This window comes from Corvus brachyrhynchos, unplaced genomic scaffold (genome assembly GCF_000691975.1).
Source record: "Corvus brachyrhynchos isolate BGI_N302 unplaced genomic scaffold, ASM69197v1 scaffold86, whole genome shotgun sequence".
Classification (NCBI taxonomy): domain Eukaryota; kingdom Metazoa; phylum Chordata; class Aves; order Passeriformes; family Corvidae; genus Corvus; species Corvus brachyrhynchos.
In genome coordinates, this window is record NW_008238647.1 from 768704 (window position 1) to 787571 (window position 18868).

An 18868-nucleotide genomic window follows, 5' to 3' on the forward strand; every position below is an offset into this window, starting at 1 on the left:
ACAGCATCTACACTATTATATATTTACAGAAGATTTCTAGGTGATGCAGTTATGTATCAATTATAAAGAACACTTTGCCTAGATACGCATCTTAGTAATGAAAAAATAATTAAAACAGACTCTTTCATAGAGTATATTTATGTATATGACTCAATGGTATCACTCTTTTGTGTAGTCATAGATCTAGAATACTCTTTAGCATTGCTGAAGGCAATGAGAAACACTTGATTCAAGGTTTGCATCTGGTTTTAAATAATATGTACACTTTCATCAATCACTAAGATTTTATTTGATTCAACTACTATTAACTGGTGGATCATAGTAGAGACAGAAAATAAAAGTATATATCAATATGGAAATATATACATGAAAAAGACTTTCCAATATTCACATAAACCTCTTAAGTTCTATAACACTCAAAAAGAGCTCAAGATGTTCCAAAAAGTGGAGTTTCAGTTCGTTACTATAAAGAACAGTATACAGATCTGGAGTGAGAACTTCTAAAAACTTACTTCTTTCATTTAGACTGTCATTTTTCTTCTCTTAAAATCTCTCTTCACACAACCCTTTGCGTCATTCAAAATTTCTTTAACATCCACCTACAGCATTACAAAATAGAAGAAACTGAGTGACTTACGTATTTAAGATCACTTTTGAAGTGCTTCAGCTCATAACCTCTGGAAATTTTGGGAGTAATCAGCACAGCTCCATGCATATGACTAACTAAAGAGGTAACTGTCCGACGACCTACACCACTCCGTCCTGCCAAAAGAAGTGAACCTCCAGGGAAACTTAGCACTCTGTCCACTTTGGACATATAACTGAGGACTTCGTGGAACAGTAAAATATCCATCTCTTTTTTGTCCCGTCCATAATGAATGATGCCCTATTTTAAAAAAAGAGAAAAAAAAAATCGGATCACTAGTAATAAATAAAAGCAGTGAGATATGAAAACATCCAACATTTAAACATTTAGAAAAGAAGGGCTTAAAAGCTTTAGAGACCACATTGGTCTTCATTCCAAACAAATTATTTTTGTGACAGAATTTAGATACACCTCACATACCCTTTTTGAGTAATGAATGTATCAGTAATGAACATATTCTACACCCAGCACCATAACACCCTGAAAGTCTTTGATATATTGAAATAGGAATCTACCACTGAACTAATTAAAATTGAATAATGGACCAGAACAAAGTCTGAACTGTGTCTCTGACTACAGATTAATTCATTAATAACTCAGGAGAGTGTTTTAGGCACCTAATTGCTGCATAATTGCAGATTATGGAAGTTCCTAGTGAAACACACAATAACAGATCCTACAATTAAATTCTGACCTTGTTATACTTATTAAAACCTCATCTTTGAAGCCTAACATAACTGTGTAGTCAAAAAAAAACCAAAACCAACAAACTCCCCACTTACTGGGACTATTGAATTTCACCATTTCCCATACAGTGTACTGGTAACAAGTTGGCACTTAGGCAGAGGGAGTAGAGTCCCATCTGCAAGAGCAGTCCATCAAACACTATGACTAAGGGTGATGATCTCAAAGCTCTCATCCTAAAAATCACATAGCCTAGAAGAGTTAAAATGTTTGCGTTTCCTCATCAAGCTCATTTTTTGTACTTTACTGCTTAAAAGCGAGCCAGATCTCCAAAAAGTCCATTTGCATCTCTTGAAATAAAAACTATGTTACCAAATTACAAATTTGAAAAGTAATCATTTAATAAAACACTTAGATACTCAAACAATATACAAATATATATGGACATAAATGTTTGTCAAAATGTTGGTTCAACAAACTGTTGAATATCAGCAGCAAATGCAACTGATGCCCTTTCATTAAAACAACCTTGCTACATGATACTTCCTACTGCCTGCACAAGTCTTCCCTCGCTTCACCAAATGCAAATGATGATTCTTTGAACAAGAAGCAGCCCCCACCATAAACCTGCTGCTCGCATGCTACTACTCTTCACCAAAACCATTGCTGTGAACCCCTGCAGTGTATATTCTTTAATCATGTCTCACTTTTTGAATAATATCCTTCAGGTCTGTTGAGTTTAGTCTGCCAAGTGGCCTCCCATGTGGTGGCAGTGCCTGTCCTGGTGTGATGTATGCCTCTCGACAAGCTCCCCAAGTTACATAAAAGGTATCTGTGAAAATAAAAGGAAACATTCAAAACTTTCTATGTTCAACTCATATGCTATCTTGCTTGATTACATAGTTCCTAAACAATTATTTCAAGTTTGTGCGGTACGCTTCAAAGGGCTCACCTGCCATATTGTCCAGAACATCTGAGCCCCAATCACCTTGAAACACTTTGATCAAAATGTTATCAAATACGTGAAGTTCTTTCATGCCAACAATTCTGTCACGGAACAAGCGACGTGCTTCATAAGCAAGAACTTCCAATACAAAGTCTGCAGTTTGTATCGATGAACCTACAAAATTTAAGGAGAGAATTAATTTTATATATTTATAATAAATTTTCAAATTTCTATTTCAAAATACGAAATTGAAAATGAGCAAGAGAAATTACATACCAGCAGGAGAGCATCGGTAAGGAAGAAATAAGAGAAAAAGCAAACATTATGAAGTGCTTTTTAATAATATCTTTATGGATCATGACAAGATGAAATGAAATGTATTCTATTAAAACAAGTTCTCTCTATTACAAGTGTCAGCTTCTAACAAAATTGAACAAGGTGCTGCACACAAAGTTAAAATTAAAAGTCGATTTTCCAGGCAATAAAACCAAGAAAATCCAGAAGACATTTTTAAATGGAAAGAGAAAGACTGATAACAAATACTAAAATAAGAATAGATACCCAAAACATGCATAGCAAAGTATGTATTAGAAAATGCCACTAGAGACTCCAAATCTTAAATATTCTTCACAAAAGTAAAAAGGAAGGTAAGTAACTAACAAGCTGTGTTGTTCATCACTGGAAAAGCACATGTTACACTGAACCGTGCCATGAATCAAATCCCTCCTGATGGGAAAGAATTTTCTAAAAGTCCTTGCAAGGAGTTTCAAAGATAAACTGAGACTTTTCCTGGAGTTTCAATGCTGCCAGACAGTTGTTTATTAAGTCTAATCAGAGGAACAGAGCCACTAGCATGACCCAGGTACAGCATAGAGCACAGAAAGCAGGAGTTAAATCTAATTATCAAGATTTACATGGCCTTTTAAAGATAATTTAACCAATAGTTACTAAAAACGTATTATTTTCACTTTCCTACCAATTATTCAGTAACACGGGCAGGAACTGCAGAATTCTCTATCCAATCATTCCAAACTACTTTTACTGCAGAATATGGAGTAGTAGAAGAAGGAGAAGGTTTAGCGAACAACAACAATCCTCCATTTTGATATTTTTTACTCTTATCTATTTACTACAAAGAAAAGCCAAAAACCTCTATATTTTTCACCCTGTGACAATCTTACAGAGTAGTCTATCACCTAATTCACACCACTGTATTTTCTAGTTCTTGTCTGATCGTCGGTAATTTTTTCCAAGGTTGGAGGTTAAAACAGTGTTGTTCAGGGGGTAAGAACCCTTAAAAACAGGAAGAGAAATATTCTCGGCACTCTGGGTTCCTACACACATGCATATGACAACACTAGATACAACTAAGAAGTCCTTAAATGGGCTGAGATCACCCATTCACTGATTGTCAGTCCCAGAAAGTAAGTGGAAATGAAGCACAACATTCTTACGACTTTCATCCTCTTTAAGCAACCCTCTATGCAGCCTTTTAATCAATGTAAGAGCTAAAATACGAGTATTGCTCATGATCTAGTAATAATACCAATTTCAGAGACAAAAACAAGATTAGAAAGCAGCCTATGAATGATGTGTATAAACCAGGTTTATACAACCAGGTATAGCAGGACAAGCATGAGGGGCAAGGCTCTGGGAATCCAGAAAACAACATATATGCTCAAGAAAACCCCAACACAAATCAAAAAAACACAGAACAAAACAGTGGGGAGTAGGGGGCATAGTTCAAGTTCCCATAGTAAGAATGCAGTCCCAACATACTAACTTCCCTTAAAACCGTAAGTAGCAGCTCCCACACATATTTTAAAACATCATTAGATTTTTTAAAACTTGTTTACTTTTATGTTATGGAATGAACTGTCAAGCATTTATTCCCTCTACTGAGTTACAGACAGTCCACAGTTTAAAAAGATCAATGAGTTACATGTGGAGCCAACAGTAAGACTGACATCAGTAATAATCTAGGCCATTTTAGAACTGCTTTATTAATGAAAGCCAAGCAAGTGACTTACCACCTTCTAAATCGTATCTGAATAAACCAAGAACCCACTGAGTAAGAATACATGGTGTAAAAAGGTAATGACTGTGATCATCCACTGTGAATTTTGCTCGTACCTAAAAACGGGAGTTAAGGGAAGGAAAAAAAGTGATATTGTAAAATGTAAAGCACTTTTTCTAAGGTACCAGATAAATTAGTTTTCTAGTTGGTGTATATTTAGATATTTTATGAATGCACTCCTTGTTTAAGTCTTGTATTCTGACCACAAAAGATTTCCTCAGAACATTTTTTCTGGTTTTTTCTGTTTTCATCTTTGATGGAAACTACTGCACATCTCACCTAGGACTTTTAGTGCAGTATTATTAGACAAAATACATATCTTTTTAAAACAATACCAAATATGATACGCAAAGGCAATACTGAAATTTAATAAAAACCTACCTAAATTATTAACATTTTCTCACTAAAACCTACCTAAATTAGTAACGCTTTCTCACAACAAAATACTTCATACTTACTCTTCTCCCAGAGTGGATATTTGAATTTACAACTACATCTTTAATTTAAAGAATAGCTGCTTTCATCAGTTATTTGATTGCAGTGGAATGAGATTTAAACTCATATTTCTCAGAATACATGGATAATGTCATATGAAACTCCTGCTAACAGGTGCATGCTGGCCAGCAACTAAACTCACATTCCAGTCATAAAGATTGGGTTTGTATCATGCTTCTGCCTGGATGGGGATATTCACACATTCTACAGCAAGCTCCTACATATATTCTACAGCAAGCACCACACAGTACCTTCCCCAGTAAGGCTATGTACTCATTAAGAAAAGCAAGGAGTTAAGCGTTTTGCTAGATAGAAGTCCATAAAATTCCAAGTGGGAGGCTAAAATGAACTTGTGTCCAGTTCTAAACACCCGCTTTTAACAGTATACAATTTTAGTAGGTAGTCCTTGATGTTTGTAAAGGACTCCACTCTCGTATCTCCTTCTCTGTTCATAACATCATCCATAAACAACTGGGCACACAACAATCTGTTGCACTGTTTCCTCATCCATTAAGCAGGAAAACACTACTGTCCACATTTTGTAAATCAGGAACTGAAAGTATAGAAGTGTTAAGATGCGGGCCAAAATCCTAAAATAAATCTGTGGGAAAGCAGGAGCACTTACTGCTTACTTGGCTTGCTTCTAACACCTAGGATTCTCTGAAAGTAAGAAGCTCCAAAATTGGTATCAACTTTATTAAAAATATATAAACTTAGATTTTAATACTGATAAACCTTTTTACTTGCTTGTTAATATCAAAAGCTAATTATTTGTAATAAAATATCTGAATTCTCCATCTCCTTGAAGAAAGAAAAACAGTTTCCATACCTGTTCATAGATTTGAACCATAGATCCTGCTAGTTGATGTATTTTTGGTAAAGAACCCCAAACAGGGTGATTCTTCAGGTTTTTCTGTAGTACGGGTTCCAGGTAGGCACTATAAATAGTTTGCAGTTGTTCTCTTTCTGGATAGCTAAAAAAGGGAAGAAAATTAATCATTAAGGACTTTTTCTATTTAATTAAAACTGAGTTAAACTTACATACACAATTACTGAGAAATTTCATTGACTAGCATTTCCATCCAGAAGCTAAGTAAAATTATCATTTTATTGCAATAGGCCTCTCTCAGAAATTTTCTAAATACATATGTTGATATGGTCAAACTTAAAAACAAATAAACTTCAATTTCTCTAACTTTTTAAACAAACAGCACCTTAATATAAAGCTGCAGAAAGCAGTTCACTGGAAGCAAAATTATCCAACAGGAAACATTTCAAACACTTCATTACCAACAGGCAGCTGTAGATTCCTCTTAGCTGGACTCTGGTGCCAAGAGGCACCAAATAGCACCAAATCTGACAATCACAAACTGTGAGAAAAGATGAAAGACTAGAACAGCTACATCTGCATAAAGACTAAATTGACAAGACATCCTTATAAAGAGAGGCTGACTCTGAGTTCTCAGAGTTAGACTAATTTACATATACTTACTCAATTGCACACAGACGAACAATAGAAGTGAATCTGGAGGTAAGTTTATGTCTTCCTAATGTTCCTCCAGCTGACATGGAAGCCACAATTTGGATGTTTTCTAAACCAACCCACTCCAGATTTTCATCATAAAATCCTTGATATGTAAGAACCTTTAATAATTAAATAAATAACTTCATTAAAAGAAAGTCAACAGAGTATCATACAAAATAAAATAAAATAGCGAGAAGTATACCATTATTTCTGCTTTCTTAATTGCCTGAGGTGTCTTACTCCTCACAGTTCTGTCAGCTGCAGACCTGCAGGACTCCACTGTCCAGGTCATGAATGAAGATGTTAAACAGATATTGGCCTCAAGTAGACTTTGTACCATTGATGATCACCCTCTGGGCCTGGCTCTTCAGCCAGCTTTCAACCCACCTCACTATCTGCTTACACAGCTTGGATCAACAGCTTTTCTTGTGAGGATCTTTTGGGAGACAGCATCAGTGGTCTTAGTGAAGCCCAGGTAGACTATATTCACTCTCCTCCCCTCATCAAGCATGACTTGCCCCTGGTGAATCCATGCTGACTACTCCTGGCAATTTTCTTGTCATTCATATGTCTACTGCATTGTAACTCATTAAGATGATCATTGTCTTTATTTATTTATAAATATAAGCCAAATGAAAGTGGTATCTTATTTCTGGCTGACACCTACATAGTCTAGTAAAGCACAAACAAAACTCAGATGCAGGATTTTAACTCTGAAATTATTTGATGTAAGTACTTACTACATACACTAAATTATATCCAGTATACTTGAGTCCCTTTATAAATAATAGACGTAAGTGTTCACCTGCTGCAGAAAAGCCACAAGAGTGCTTGTTCCCCATTTATCAGGTTTGGGTAGATTGATGTCCTTTATGTATAAAACAAGCCTTTCACAGTCCTTTGGTCTGTACACTCGCCCAGTGTTTGTACTGATTACAATGCAAGTTTGACTTAATTTTTGCAGAAGATGTTGAGAAGTAGTCTGCGCACTGCAGTGAATGGTAGCAATCTGAGTGGAACGGAGCTGAGAAAATGCATAGTGAAGCAGCATCCTAGAAAAGCAAACAGTACATACATATAGGCATAAACAAATTAAAATGCTGTGTATCCAAAGATATTTTATAGATTTTGAATTAAAATGCACATACTACATCCTGTATTAATGGAATAGGTGGAGCTGAGGTTTGCTGAATTCAACATCCTTGCCTTTAAAACTGTAACATTTTCCATTCACAAAATTCAATGAAAATGTAGTGTATACAGCTGCACAAAACAGTTAATTTAATACCTTGATTGTAGTGACCCAAGCCATCTAAATAAGGAATCTAATAAAGGCAACAGGATGTGCTAAATTCAGTTGCCCACACAAGGCATCTAGAGCCTCTTGAAATGAGACTGGATCTCACATGTCTCTAAGCTGTTGCTCCATGACAGTTGGTTTTCCAAAAGTCTTGTTACATATCTAAAAGCCACATTTAGATGTCTTAGATGCATAATGACAGTCTGAACTGTCCCTGTACAACTTCATAAAAATTTACTTACTTGCCACTACAAAAGGTTTGTTTAATTAATGACCTAAACCCGTCATATTCTATCAGAAATTCATATCTTAAAAGCATTATAAAAAAATATTAAAAATTCTGTCAAACAACTAGAAGTATATTTTACTTAAAATAGGAACCATTTTTTACCCCTTTCCGCATCCTTCAGGACCCACAAGAAGAAATGGCTGCTTATTATTAATATCTAGCCATGGTCTAAAGTAATCTAAACCTCTCTGCATGTCAGGGGTTTGGATGACAGGAAGTGTTTGGAGATTATTGAAGTCATCAGCTGTCAGATTTTCAGGTTTTTTCAGCTGATACAGCATTAGCTCTCCAGTGTCAGTGTCATAGTACGTGTCCAGGGGCTTCCTTGGATCAGGAGGAGACTCTTGTGCCCAACTGAAGACCTTTAAAGAAAATAAAAATAAAACTTCAGTTAAATCCATACTCCTAACAACAAGATCTACCATTTCAAGCTAATCTAAAGAAAGTTTAAAGAATACTTATGTAAAATCAAACATATAATTCTTCGACTTGATAGTTTGAGGCTGCCTTTGAAAATTCAATCATATCATGCATATGCTTTATGATCAAGTCCTTAACTAAATAGTATATTACTCTTCCAGTTTTCATAATATAAAGAAATTAAATTAAATTGTATTTAGGAAAGCTTTACATTTTTTTTATTAGGCAACCTAATAAGAAGAATCATGATATAACTCATTCACATGCATGAATAACTAATTCCTAGAGCTGAGTCTAAACCTTTACCAATTGCCCAGTATATATATTATAATCGCTGTCTTTTGGAAGGAACTACTTCCCTCTCTCCAACACAAAACCCAAGTGTGATTGTGGAAATAACTATCTCCAAGGTCAACATTCTCAAGCCACTATGAACCAGTACACCCACACAGTTTTCCAAAACTTTAGCCTGGCCCTTGTGCTCTCAAATATCTTCACAGAGACAGAACCTCACTCCAGTGCATACAATATATAACCTCAGTGTAATGCCCTAACAATACCTTCCTAATGAGGTGCAAAGTCCTATTATTATTTCAAGTATTCTGAACAGAAAAAAACCCCACAAAAATAAATCTGAATTACATATACAATGCATATATACAAACACAGCCTGCTACAGTGAGTCCTTGCACTAAGCAGCATGGACAAAGGTATTTCACAATCTCTTGGTGCAGAACCAAAGGATTGCTATCTGGGACAGATGCAATGCATCAGTGACACATAAAACATTCCTTTACTTCTCAGCAACTTCTCTACAGATAACACAAATTAAAATCAAATTAGAGCACAGAGATTACCTCTTTTGCAAATTCATGTTGTGACTTCATGTTGAGATTGCCACCAAGACCACGTAACAAGTTAATAATAAACTGTCCACGATCAGTACTCCCATGAAGATGAGACAGTCCATTCATCACAGTCCCAACTAAACTTGTTTCTACCACAAAGTCATTCTGTAAATTGAAAGTTGTAGTAGATTTAAATATATTCCTCAATATAAATGTGATGTGGTGCTAGCACGCAATTATTACTCATTTCTTCTTGACATTTTCACAAATGATGGAAGATCTCAACATTGCTATTGTTCTAGAAAATTCACTTGGCATTAAATTATGTCTAAGCATTGATTTGGAGGTTTTAACTCCAGACTCTGAGTTCATGTAATTTAGGATAAGCAATCAAAACTTTCCTCACAGATCTTGAGAATATATAAGGAATAAACTTAACTGTATACTGGAAACCTTTCTTTTGAACAGAATCTTTAGAGATTCTGCTCTTTAGCACCAAAGAGAATTTGCAGCCTCAGGAACAATGCCATGAATGAAAGAACTAGGAGGAAAAATAATTAGAACAACACAACAGGACCATATATGTACCCCAGGAGGAGACAATGCAGGTCTCAAACACTGGCACACTGGCCACAGCAGTGGGGAAGTCTCCTAAAAAATGTTTTGTGCACATAAGCTACTTGAGATCAAGGTGAATCCAGCTCCTCCAGAAGGCGAGTCTGGGAAGCATCTAGAATCCCTCAGCAAATCTAGCATATGCAGAAAAATTACTATGATGTACATCCCAGAGTCCCAGAATCCAGATAATTCACAAAGTTTTGGACTAACCTTTTTTTAAATATTGTAATTACGTACCACTTTTCACCTATTAAAACATTTTTCAGTCAAGGTTTTGAGTAGAATCCTAGAGAGCTAAAGTTACATACTTAAATTCAGGACAGATTAGTGGAAGCTGTTTGAATTTAACATTTTGAACAGTCAAAATATTTCCCCAGATATGACATGACATTTTTCCTCAACCTATTACAATCTTCAGTGTACACTGTGCAACTTGACAAATTTTAGCCATCTTTTTTTGTGATAGACAATAACATCAATCTAGAAAATAATTTCTTCACTTTTTCTTTTCTTTTACATATTCAAGTCTTTCAGATCTCTGAAAACATAAAGAAAAATGTCTGGTATGGAACAATGAAATGCATGTTAAATCTGTGAAACTTAGTATCTGTCTTTACTAGTTAAAATGGTATTAAATGTTCCAAAACTTTTAAGCACAGTGATCAGTTGTTGGGACCTTATAATAATAGCTCCAGAATTAATCATACTAAGGAAACAGCATCATTAATGTGGTCACAGCACCAAGCGTGCCAGAGTACAAGAAGTTTGGACAACTCTCTCAGCTGCATGGTCTGATTCTTGGGGTGGTCCTGTGCAGGACCAGGAACTGGACTTCAATGATCCCTGTGGGTCCCTTTCAACTCAGGATATTTTACAATTCTATAATTCTATCAAAAAAGCACTGAGTTGGGTTTTTTACTTACAATTCAAACATTAATCTGAATGATCTATTCAGTGCTAAACTAGAAAAATGGATCACACTTAACAGAAGCTGAAATTTGATTAAGTATTCATTTACTAACCTTCTTTACAACCCAGTTTAAAGCCTTTTCAAAATAGTCCCCAATCCAGTTTTCAAGGTTGTATCTGGATTCTTCAGGCTGACTTCTTAACCAAGACTTTATTAGAGCATTAAGATCTGTATCTTCATCACTAAGTCAAAACAAAACAAGATTCAGATAAATATAAGGCACCCATATCTTTAAATAGACTGCTTTAAAAAACCAACAAAATTCCAGAAAAAGTCTGGTAAAATACTTTAACAATTTCTAACCAGTATTTGGGCTCTCCAATAAAGAATTCACCATGTCTTTTGGAAAAAATCTGAGGTATTTAAGTCAAAAGATTATAATAAACAGCACAGAAGGGATATGCAACCTAAAGAAACTTTCCCAGTGATTGGCTTCCTAAGTGTAAGCAACTAACCAACTGCTCCCTTCACCTCAGAATACCTTTCAAGAAAAGTAAGTATATATTTGCTTACTTTAAAAGTATGTAATACTCCCGTGACTTACCTCAGAAAGATCATTCCCATTCGAGATATTGTAGCAGGAGAAGCACAGCTAAGGTCATGAGTTTCAAATATAAAGTTGACATTTGAACCAAACTGAATTCTTTCTCCACTGGGCATAGTTAACAATTTGTTGTCATCCAAAACAGAATTCAAAGATTCAATCCATTCAGGATCAATATCACCATCACAAATTATCCATGAAGTAATATCTATTTCCAGACACAAAAATAAAATATCAAACCCAAGAAAAACAGTTTAAAAATATCGCATCTTGCTATCTTAACACTATTTATTATCCTTTCTTCATTACGACTTGAAGTTTTATGAAGGCACTCCTCATATGCTTTATCTTCTGCTGCCTATTTTTGCTTTCTCATCACAAAATTTGTAAAGAACGTACCGAGGCTTTTGGCTACAATTGTTACCAGTTTTTCTTGCCTTATGCTATCCACAAATAGCAACACAACATAAAGATGTACCCGAAAACGGACCATTTCAGTAATTTCAGTGTAACAATCTGCGAGTCCCTCTCAGACGTACCTCGGGGCTCTCGCACCACGTGCCGAGCGCTGTTGGTAAGCACTCCGTCAGACCATTCCCTGGTATCCATGTCAATGCGGCCCAGCAGCTGATGCCGGGGCATGGCTTTGGGATTCATTGTGTACTGCTTCACTACTTGGCCAGTTTTACCAAGGGCTGTCTTTAACATCCGCCAGAGCGTGGATTTACCTCCACCACTTGGACCTACGATAACCACACCCATTCTTTGACGCAGTTGTTCATACAACTCCAAAGCCTTCTTGATCTAGACAATGAAAGGGATAATGGCTATGTGCAATTGTAAAGCTAAATCAAACATGTTCTTTTATAGTATTTCTGCAATTTACTTTGCATGCAGACACTTTCTATAATTTTGATTTTTTAAACAATGGATATTTGCAGGAATAATTAAAATTATGACACTAAAATTTATGAAGAAATTTATTTTACGTGTTGGAAGCATTTCACTAAATTACTAATACAAAAATAACAGCCATCTTTGGGCATTTTTTTAATGAGAATTTAACAAATCTTCAGTCACAAAACTTCGTCCAGTTCTACAATAAATAAATAAAAACAAGACAGAGAACTGCTTGCGAAAACCAAATATTCACTTATTTCATTCTTTCACTGTCCAAAATATTCACTGGCATTTCTACCTGGCTTGAATGAAACTGTGTGTCATGTTCACATCTTAATTTTCCTTGCACTATTTTTCTTTCAATTACATAACTGATCTACCATGCTTTGAACACACATCTAATTTCTTGTATATATGTAATTAGAATCTCACTACCAGTTATTCTCACTTTTTTATAAAAGATTTTTCAAAAGAAAACAGAAATGAGTCAAATGAATGAAATATTAATCAGTTCTAATTCAGAATAATACTGTTTTGTTGCTGTAGTTAATGTTTACCTGTGTGCTTATAACTTCCAAGTTTGCTTCTTCAAAGACTTGTTCTAAAGCTGCAGTTAACTCAGCATATTCCACATCTTTAGAATCAGTGCCAGGAAATACATCTTTAACCAGCTCATCAAAACGTGTGCAGTCTGCAAATGTGAGCTTTGATGTGGTGTTCAGCTGCAAAGCTTGAACCACTATGTGACTTTCATTAACTGGAAAGAAAAACAAAGAAAACAGATCAGTTTAAGCTGTTTGTTGGGGTTTTTTTCCTTTGAATATATCAGAACCTGAGCCAACACTGCTTAGATGTTGAAAGTAGAATCAGAGCATAGATTCCAGAATTCCAGTTCAAGAATTCTACTTGGAAGCTAGGCACAGTTAGGCATACTTACTGTAAGTATGATATATGCCCACAAATGCACTCTACACAGATATGAGGTGGTTATGGTGCTGGTCAGATGCAAACCATTTATTATGTCAAAATTTGTAAACTTTCAGATATATGCTGTTTAAGCAAACAGGAAGCAGTAGTTGTCTCCTAAAGATGTGAAATGCTCATCCATTCCACACTCTTTAATTCCCTCTCATTAAACAGCTAAACAACAATAATTAAAAAAATCTTTAAAAAATACATTGACTCAGTCTAGTCCAATACTTTTCTATCCTTCCTACCTATCCTTATATTTGTCTACCAATCTGAATCTAGTACCATGTGACAATTTTTGCAAAACTCAAACAAAATCAAAATGGTCTGATAACTTAATGAATGACAGCATCAGAGGATCAACTTTCCTGTCCTAAGCCAAGTGAAAACAAGTCTTTGAGAAACATTTTAAATGATTCCCAAATGAAGTTCTGTAATCCGTGTGTTATCATCATATAAAAGCTAAATCTAGAATACGAAGAATCTTTTGTAGTCTCCTAGTAAAGGTGGGCTCATGGATATTTTCCTCTTTTCTAAATTGCCTACAGATACAAGCCGTGGCTTTTTAAAACTCCAGTGAACAAGAAAGCTGGAGTGAATTATATTTGTACACGATCTTAAAGAATCCAAAGTTTGGTGTGGTCAATCTTACCTTCTTGCTTTGCATCGCTTTTCTTCAGCTGATGAAGAAGACTGCCACAGCCTCTCAAAACAGTCTTCAGTGCTCGTAAACCCCAGTCATAGTGTTGCTGTGGTGTCAGAAGCTCCCTGAATTTATAAACAGCAACATGGTAATAAGCTCTAGGTGACAGCATCTGAAATTTTGGGTTGGTGAATGAATGCTCTTATAATACAGGTTTGGTGAAAAGAGAAACTGGCACATATTTGTAGTGTCATCTGAAATGCATCTCAGAAATACAGCAATGACGCTCTGGAATTTTCAGAGGGGTTATATTCAACATGTATTTATTATTGACTCTGACAGCATTCACTATAACCTCTGATCTTTGTACTCTCTAGTGCACATACTTTTAACCAAACAGTCACTTGCATTCCAACAATTTCAAGAGTCTAGACACAACACAATGCTTGCAAACATTCATATGCTCATATTTATATTTAGTGAGATACTAGGGGAGCAGCACCTTGATCCCTTGACATTATAACTGAATTCAAGATGTTTTCATACCTCAACCTCCCAACACATTACAGTATTTTTAAAAGTTAAAGGTATCTGTACAGAGATTTGTATGGTATACCATTTAGATTTAAGAGCTACAAGGGAAGAGAATTAGAAAGGGAAGTTTACTAAGGAGCAGGGAGGTGGGGTGGGGAAAGCTTACCTTGCTAGATTAAAAATAGCCACTAATTTTCTACCCAGTATTTTAGCATCCTTAAAGCCTTCTGAATACAAAATAACTTCTGCAATGAGTTCATTGTCTGGATGAGTCATAGCAACTGGTCTGAAAAGTTGTTTGAGATTATCAGGCAGTTTCTGTCTTCCTCCATAACCTTTTCCGGCAGGATTCAGAGTGATAAAAATTCCAGAATTAGGATCCATTTCAACCTAGCATTAGAAGTGCATTGTAAGGATATATTGTCAGATGAAACAGTATTGAGAAATGATGGGTGGATTATGTTTAGTTACAGTAGACAGTTTTTTAAGTTTGGCCTATGTGAACAGAATAATTAAGTTTTGCTGTACCTTTTTGCCAAGCATCTCACACACAGGACTGTGTTTCTTCAGTGCATGTTGAATTGTCTGAACCTGCATGGATACTGCAGACAATACAGCTTCCTCAAGTCTATTGAATTCATCAAAACAGCCCCAGGCACCACACTTCACTAAGCCCACAAATATGCGTCCCATTGACTTCACATCAATACCCTTGAAATTAAAAAGAATGTTGTCAAAATTCAAGTAACAAGAAAATATAAAAGAATGTCTTCCCATCCACTAAAAAACAGGTCCTTGGAAATATCCACAAATTTCAAATGGCAACTGACAAATTATCAGAATAATTTCCATAATAATTTAAATAATATTAATAATACTAATACTACTAATAATAACAATTTATATAATATAATAATAGTTAATATTATAATTTTAATATTACTTCTGGAATATAATACTGCGTTATGAAGTATGGGCATAGATAACCGTTTCCTAAATTAAACAAAACCATATTCACCTCATCACAATTAAAGACTAATACTTGTCTTCCAAGAAGTCCACCCAAGGCCTTTACTGATTCTGTCTTCCCAGTTCCAGCTGGACCATAGGGATTTCCTCCAAGGCCCATCTTCATGGCCTGAGTAAGAGTTAGGTAACACTTATCTGTCAAAGGTGTATAAACAAGTTTTGGGGAAATCCCCTGCAGAAACAAAACAAATTATATTGATTGGTAGACAGAAAATACTGGCAATGTAATTTCATTGATTTTATTCGTAAGTAATTAATTTAACAATATAAAGCAACAGCCAAAATTTCTGTCTCATTAAGTATATGAATTTGTTTACAAAGCTTTCCTTGTTTTATATCAAATGCCAATGTATTGTTCAAATTTTTTCACAACTACAGATGAAACTGCACTTGGATATATAAAAGCACGCATATTAGAAAATAGTTATATGATAATACAGCTACTTTGATACAACTTACATTTACCCCATCAGCATCAGGAATGAAAACTATTACCCTATCTTTTAATATTGTCTATGAAATAGCATGTTAAGGACATAGCAAAGTTTAGAATAATGGCAACAGTTGGGAGACAATCAGCAGCATGTATGAAATGAGAAAGTTTTTCACTCATATATAAAAGCCACTAGGTAAAAATACCACACCTGATATTCGTAAGTATATTGGAGTTCAGCATCTACCATCTGAACATAACATTTTTGGTTGTTCATATAAAATCTCAGCTGCTTCTTCCAAGCCCAGTCTTCAACACTGTGAACCTCAGCTTGATTCAGCTGCTTCACCACATCAATGTTATGAATGATATCAAGAATCAGAGCTTTAAGCTTGAGCTCGAGGATTCCAGATTCTGCAAAAAATCACACCAAAAGAAAAAAATCACACCAGTGTAGTAAGGAAGACACACATTACCCATTCACAAGTTCATTGTGCTGCTTTCTATTATTTAGACCTTGTTTGAATTATATGAAGACTCTTACTTTCTAAAGCAAGCAGCATAAAATAAGATCCTGACAGACAGTGTAAATCATGTAACTTCAGTCATTTTGAAGTGATTTTGTCTGCCTCTACAGAGGGAGAGGCTTTTCTGCAAAGCAATTTACGCTGAGAGTGTTAAAAGCCATGTCCACTTCAGCAATCAGTGTGGCCCAACCTGCTGAGGGATCTGTTGAGCATCTGAAAACCACACTACATGCACTCTGGAGATTTTACTCAGAATAATTATGTTGATGTGGAATGAATGCTCATTAACAGATTGGGTGCTTTAAGTGTACTCTTAGAGCATACTGTTCAATTTAGTTTCATTTGAAAGAAATCCAGTTTGTGTGCTTCTATGCCATTCCATGATGGTAATTAAAGCACAGTAAGTGGGAATAATCAGGCAACTCACTTCAAAATCACACTTACTATCCAAACTAAAAAGTTAACAAAATGTATTATACAATAGATGAAAGGAAGACTCCTCTGTAACTGATGAAATTTTTCAAACAGCTATAGAAAGAGCACAGAAAGGGAGCTCAGATAAAGAACCACACTTACAGACTTCTTGAGGTAGGTGACATGAATGCTATTTCTAATTAACATATCAGATGTTTACAGTTCACAAATTGTAAACTAGAATCTAATGTAGTAAGCAGCTATACAAATGTGGTGGAAGACTATAAACCATATGTCAAATTGAGTCTTTTTACACCTAAGGTAAAAGCCATCTCACCTAACCTACAGTGTAGAATTTTACATCTGAAGTAGTCACTCAAAGCGTCTGGTCAAAAGAGATGAAAAAGCACTCAGAGGCATAATTATTCTAACCCATTCGGACTATGTAAGATTCAGAACAATCATGCCTTGAGAATAACAAGCTTATTTTGCCTCAAAGGTACTCAGGAATTATTAGTTCAAAGGCAGATGTGAACCTCGAACACAGAAAAAGAGAATCACCTGCACAGTTGTATGGAATATACTGGCTTGACATAATGTACCTCAACTGCTGTTTGGCCACTTCCTGTGAAACAGCAGATACATAAGCTAAAAGATGGAAACTTATGAGAAAATTAAGAAGAGAGGCCTCCAAATACGTAAATTCTCCAAGATAATTTCTAATCTAAATAAAAATCCTTTTGCTTACTCTGAAATATTAAAGATTTTAATCTTGGCTGTAGTAGGTGAGTGTTTTTATGTAACTCAGCTTTATGAAATCAAATTGAGACAGATTTATATAATTTCCTATTTAAATAAACAATGTAAAATACTACATAACTGCAGTCATAATAAAGAATTGTATATTAATTGTAATTTTTATACCTGTACTCCCAGTATCTTCTATGCCACTACCAATGTTAGTATAATGGTCCAGTTTAGCCATGAGTTCTAATTCTAATTGTTGCAGATTATGGTTTTTGATAGCACTTTCAACATCTTCAGTGAACAGAATTTGTTCTGCCAAGGAAAGGATCTTTGGAAGAGAAAGTTCAAATTATACTTCATAAATACAGAACACATATAAAAACTAAGCAGTTTACCAATTAATTTGTAATTGCTTATTATGTCTGATATTGTAAGTATTTTATTGTATAATTTTATTGTATCGTTTTTATTATTTGTATAATTTATGCATTCTATAATGATAATTTCTATGATTTGTATATTTTTATTTATTGTAAAATTTTTAAACAAAAAATATTTGCTATGCTCTTAAAAAATAAATAACAAATAAAGCCATCTTAAAATCTGACAAAATTTTGCCAAAACTTGTAATGTAATCTAATACAAGTCTTTTTCATTAAATGATATGTCAGATTGCCATGTAAAAGACTTGAATATTTCAAATGTTTACAAAGAAATTTATAATAGCACATATTTCTCTATATGATAAATGAGTAAAATGGATTTGACTGGGCCTATTTTCTTCATAATATAAATGTATAGTTCTTTACAGAACTAAAAAAAAATAACTCATTTGGTAACTCTAAGACTACACAGAGGCATTACTGGATCAACTACTACCTGGGAAGGAAAGAGCGATGGATCAATTGAACCTTGTGATTTTTTTCCAGCATCAACACAATCAATTAACATTTTTTTCAGGGTTTCCTTCATCTCTGAAGCCAAACTGTTTAGCCACACCTGACAAAGAGATGAAAAAACTCAAAAATTACATTACAAATTAACTTCTCTAAGATGTTTGATCTAGACTAGGATGTGATTTTCTTACCTCCACATCATTTGACAGAAGAACTTTATTTCTAAGTGGCACGGTTTCTCCTTCTACAGACTTCATGGCAACTATGTACTTAAATTCTTCATCAAAGCTCACACTATTAATGCCTATTAATCAGAAAGCATAGATAAAGTTATATATTCTCAAAGTTAAACATTAATTATTAAGTTTCTAGTCATGGAAAAAGAGGAACTAAAACATATTTAGCTTTGAAGAA

General features: G+C 34.8%; 1 protein-coding gene across 5 annotated transcripts in view; it reads right to left on the reverse strand.

Moving 5' to 3' along the window:
- Positions 1-18868, reverse strand: part of DYNC2H1 (dynein cytoplasmic 2 heavy chain 1) — a 155050-nt gene that overhangs the window by 110896 nt on the left and 25286 nt on the right. For 4 of the 5 annotated variants that reach the window (XM_008636292.2, XM_017737644.1, XM_017737645.1 and 1 more), the window contains exons 29-49: positions 18646-18758; positions 18438-18557; positions 17736-17886; positions 16082-16284; positions 15427-15609; positions 14937-15119; positions 14575-14798; positions 13884-13999; positions 12820-13019; positions 11902-12166; positions 11363-11570; positions 10871-11000; positions 9240-9395; positions 8065-8324; positions 7179-7425; positions 6341-6492; positions 5678-5822; positions 4307-4409; positions 2283-2450; positions 2038-2162; positions 638-886 (exon numbers count right to left, since the gene is read on the reverse strand). In XM_008636292.2, coding sequence (XP_008634514.1) covers positions 638-886; positions 2038-2162; positions 2283-2450; positions 4307-4409; positions 5678-5822; positions 6341-6492; positions 7179-7425; positions 8065-8324; positions 9240-9395; positions 10871-11000; positions 11363-11570; positions 11902-12166; positions 12820-13019; positions 13884-13999; positions 14575-14798; positions 14937-15119; positions 15427-15609; positions 16082-16284; positions 17736-17886; positions 18438-18557; positions 18646-18758 — 3701 coding nt within the window. The remainder of the gene's footprint in view (positions 1-637; positions 887-2037; positions 2163-2282; positions 2451-4306; positions 4410-5677; positions 5823-6340; positions 6493-7178; positions 7426-8064; positions 8325-9239; positions 9396-10870; positions 11001-11362; positions 11571-11901; positions 12167-12819; positions 13020-13883; positions 14000-14574; positions 14799-14936; positions 15120-15426; positions 15610-16081; positions 16285-17735; positions 17887-18437; positions 18558-18645; positions 18759-18868) is intronic. The other variant, XM_017737642.1, reaches the window with a different exon arrangement.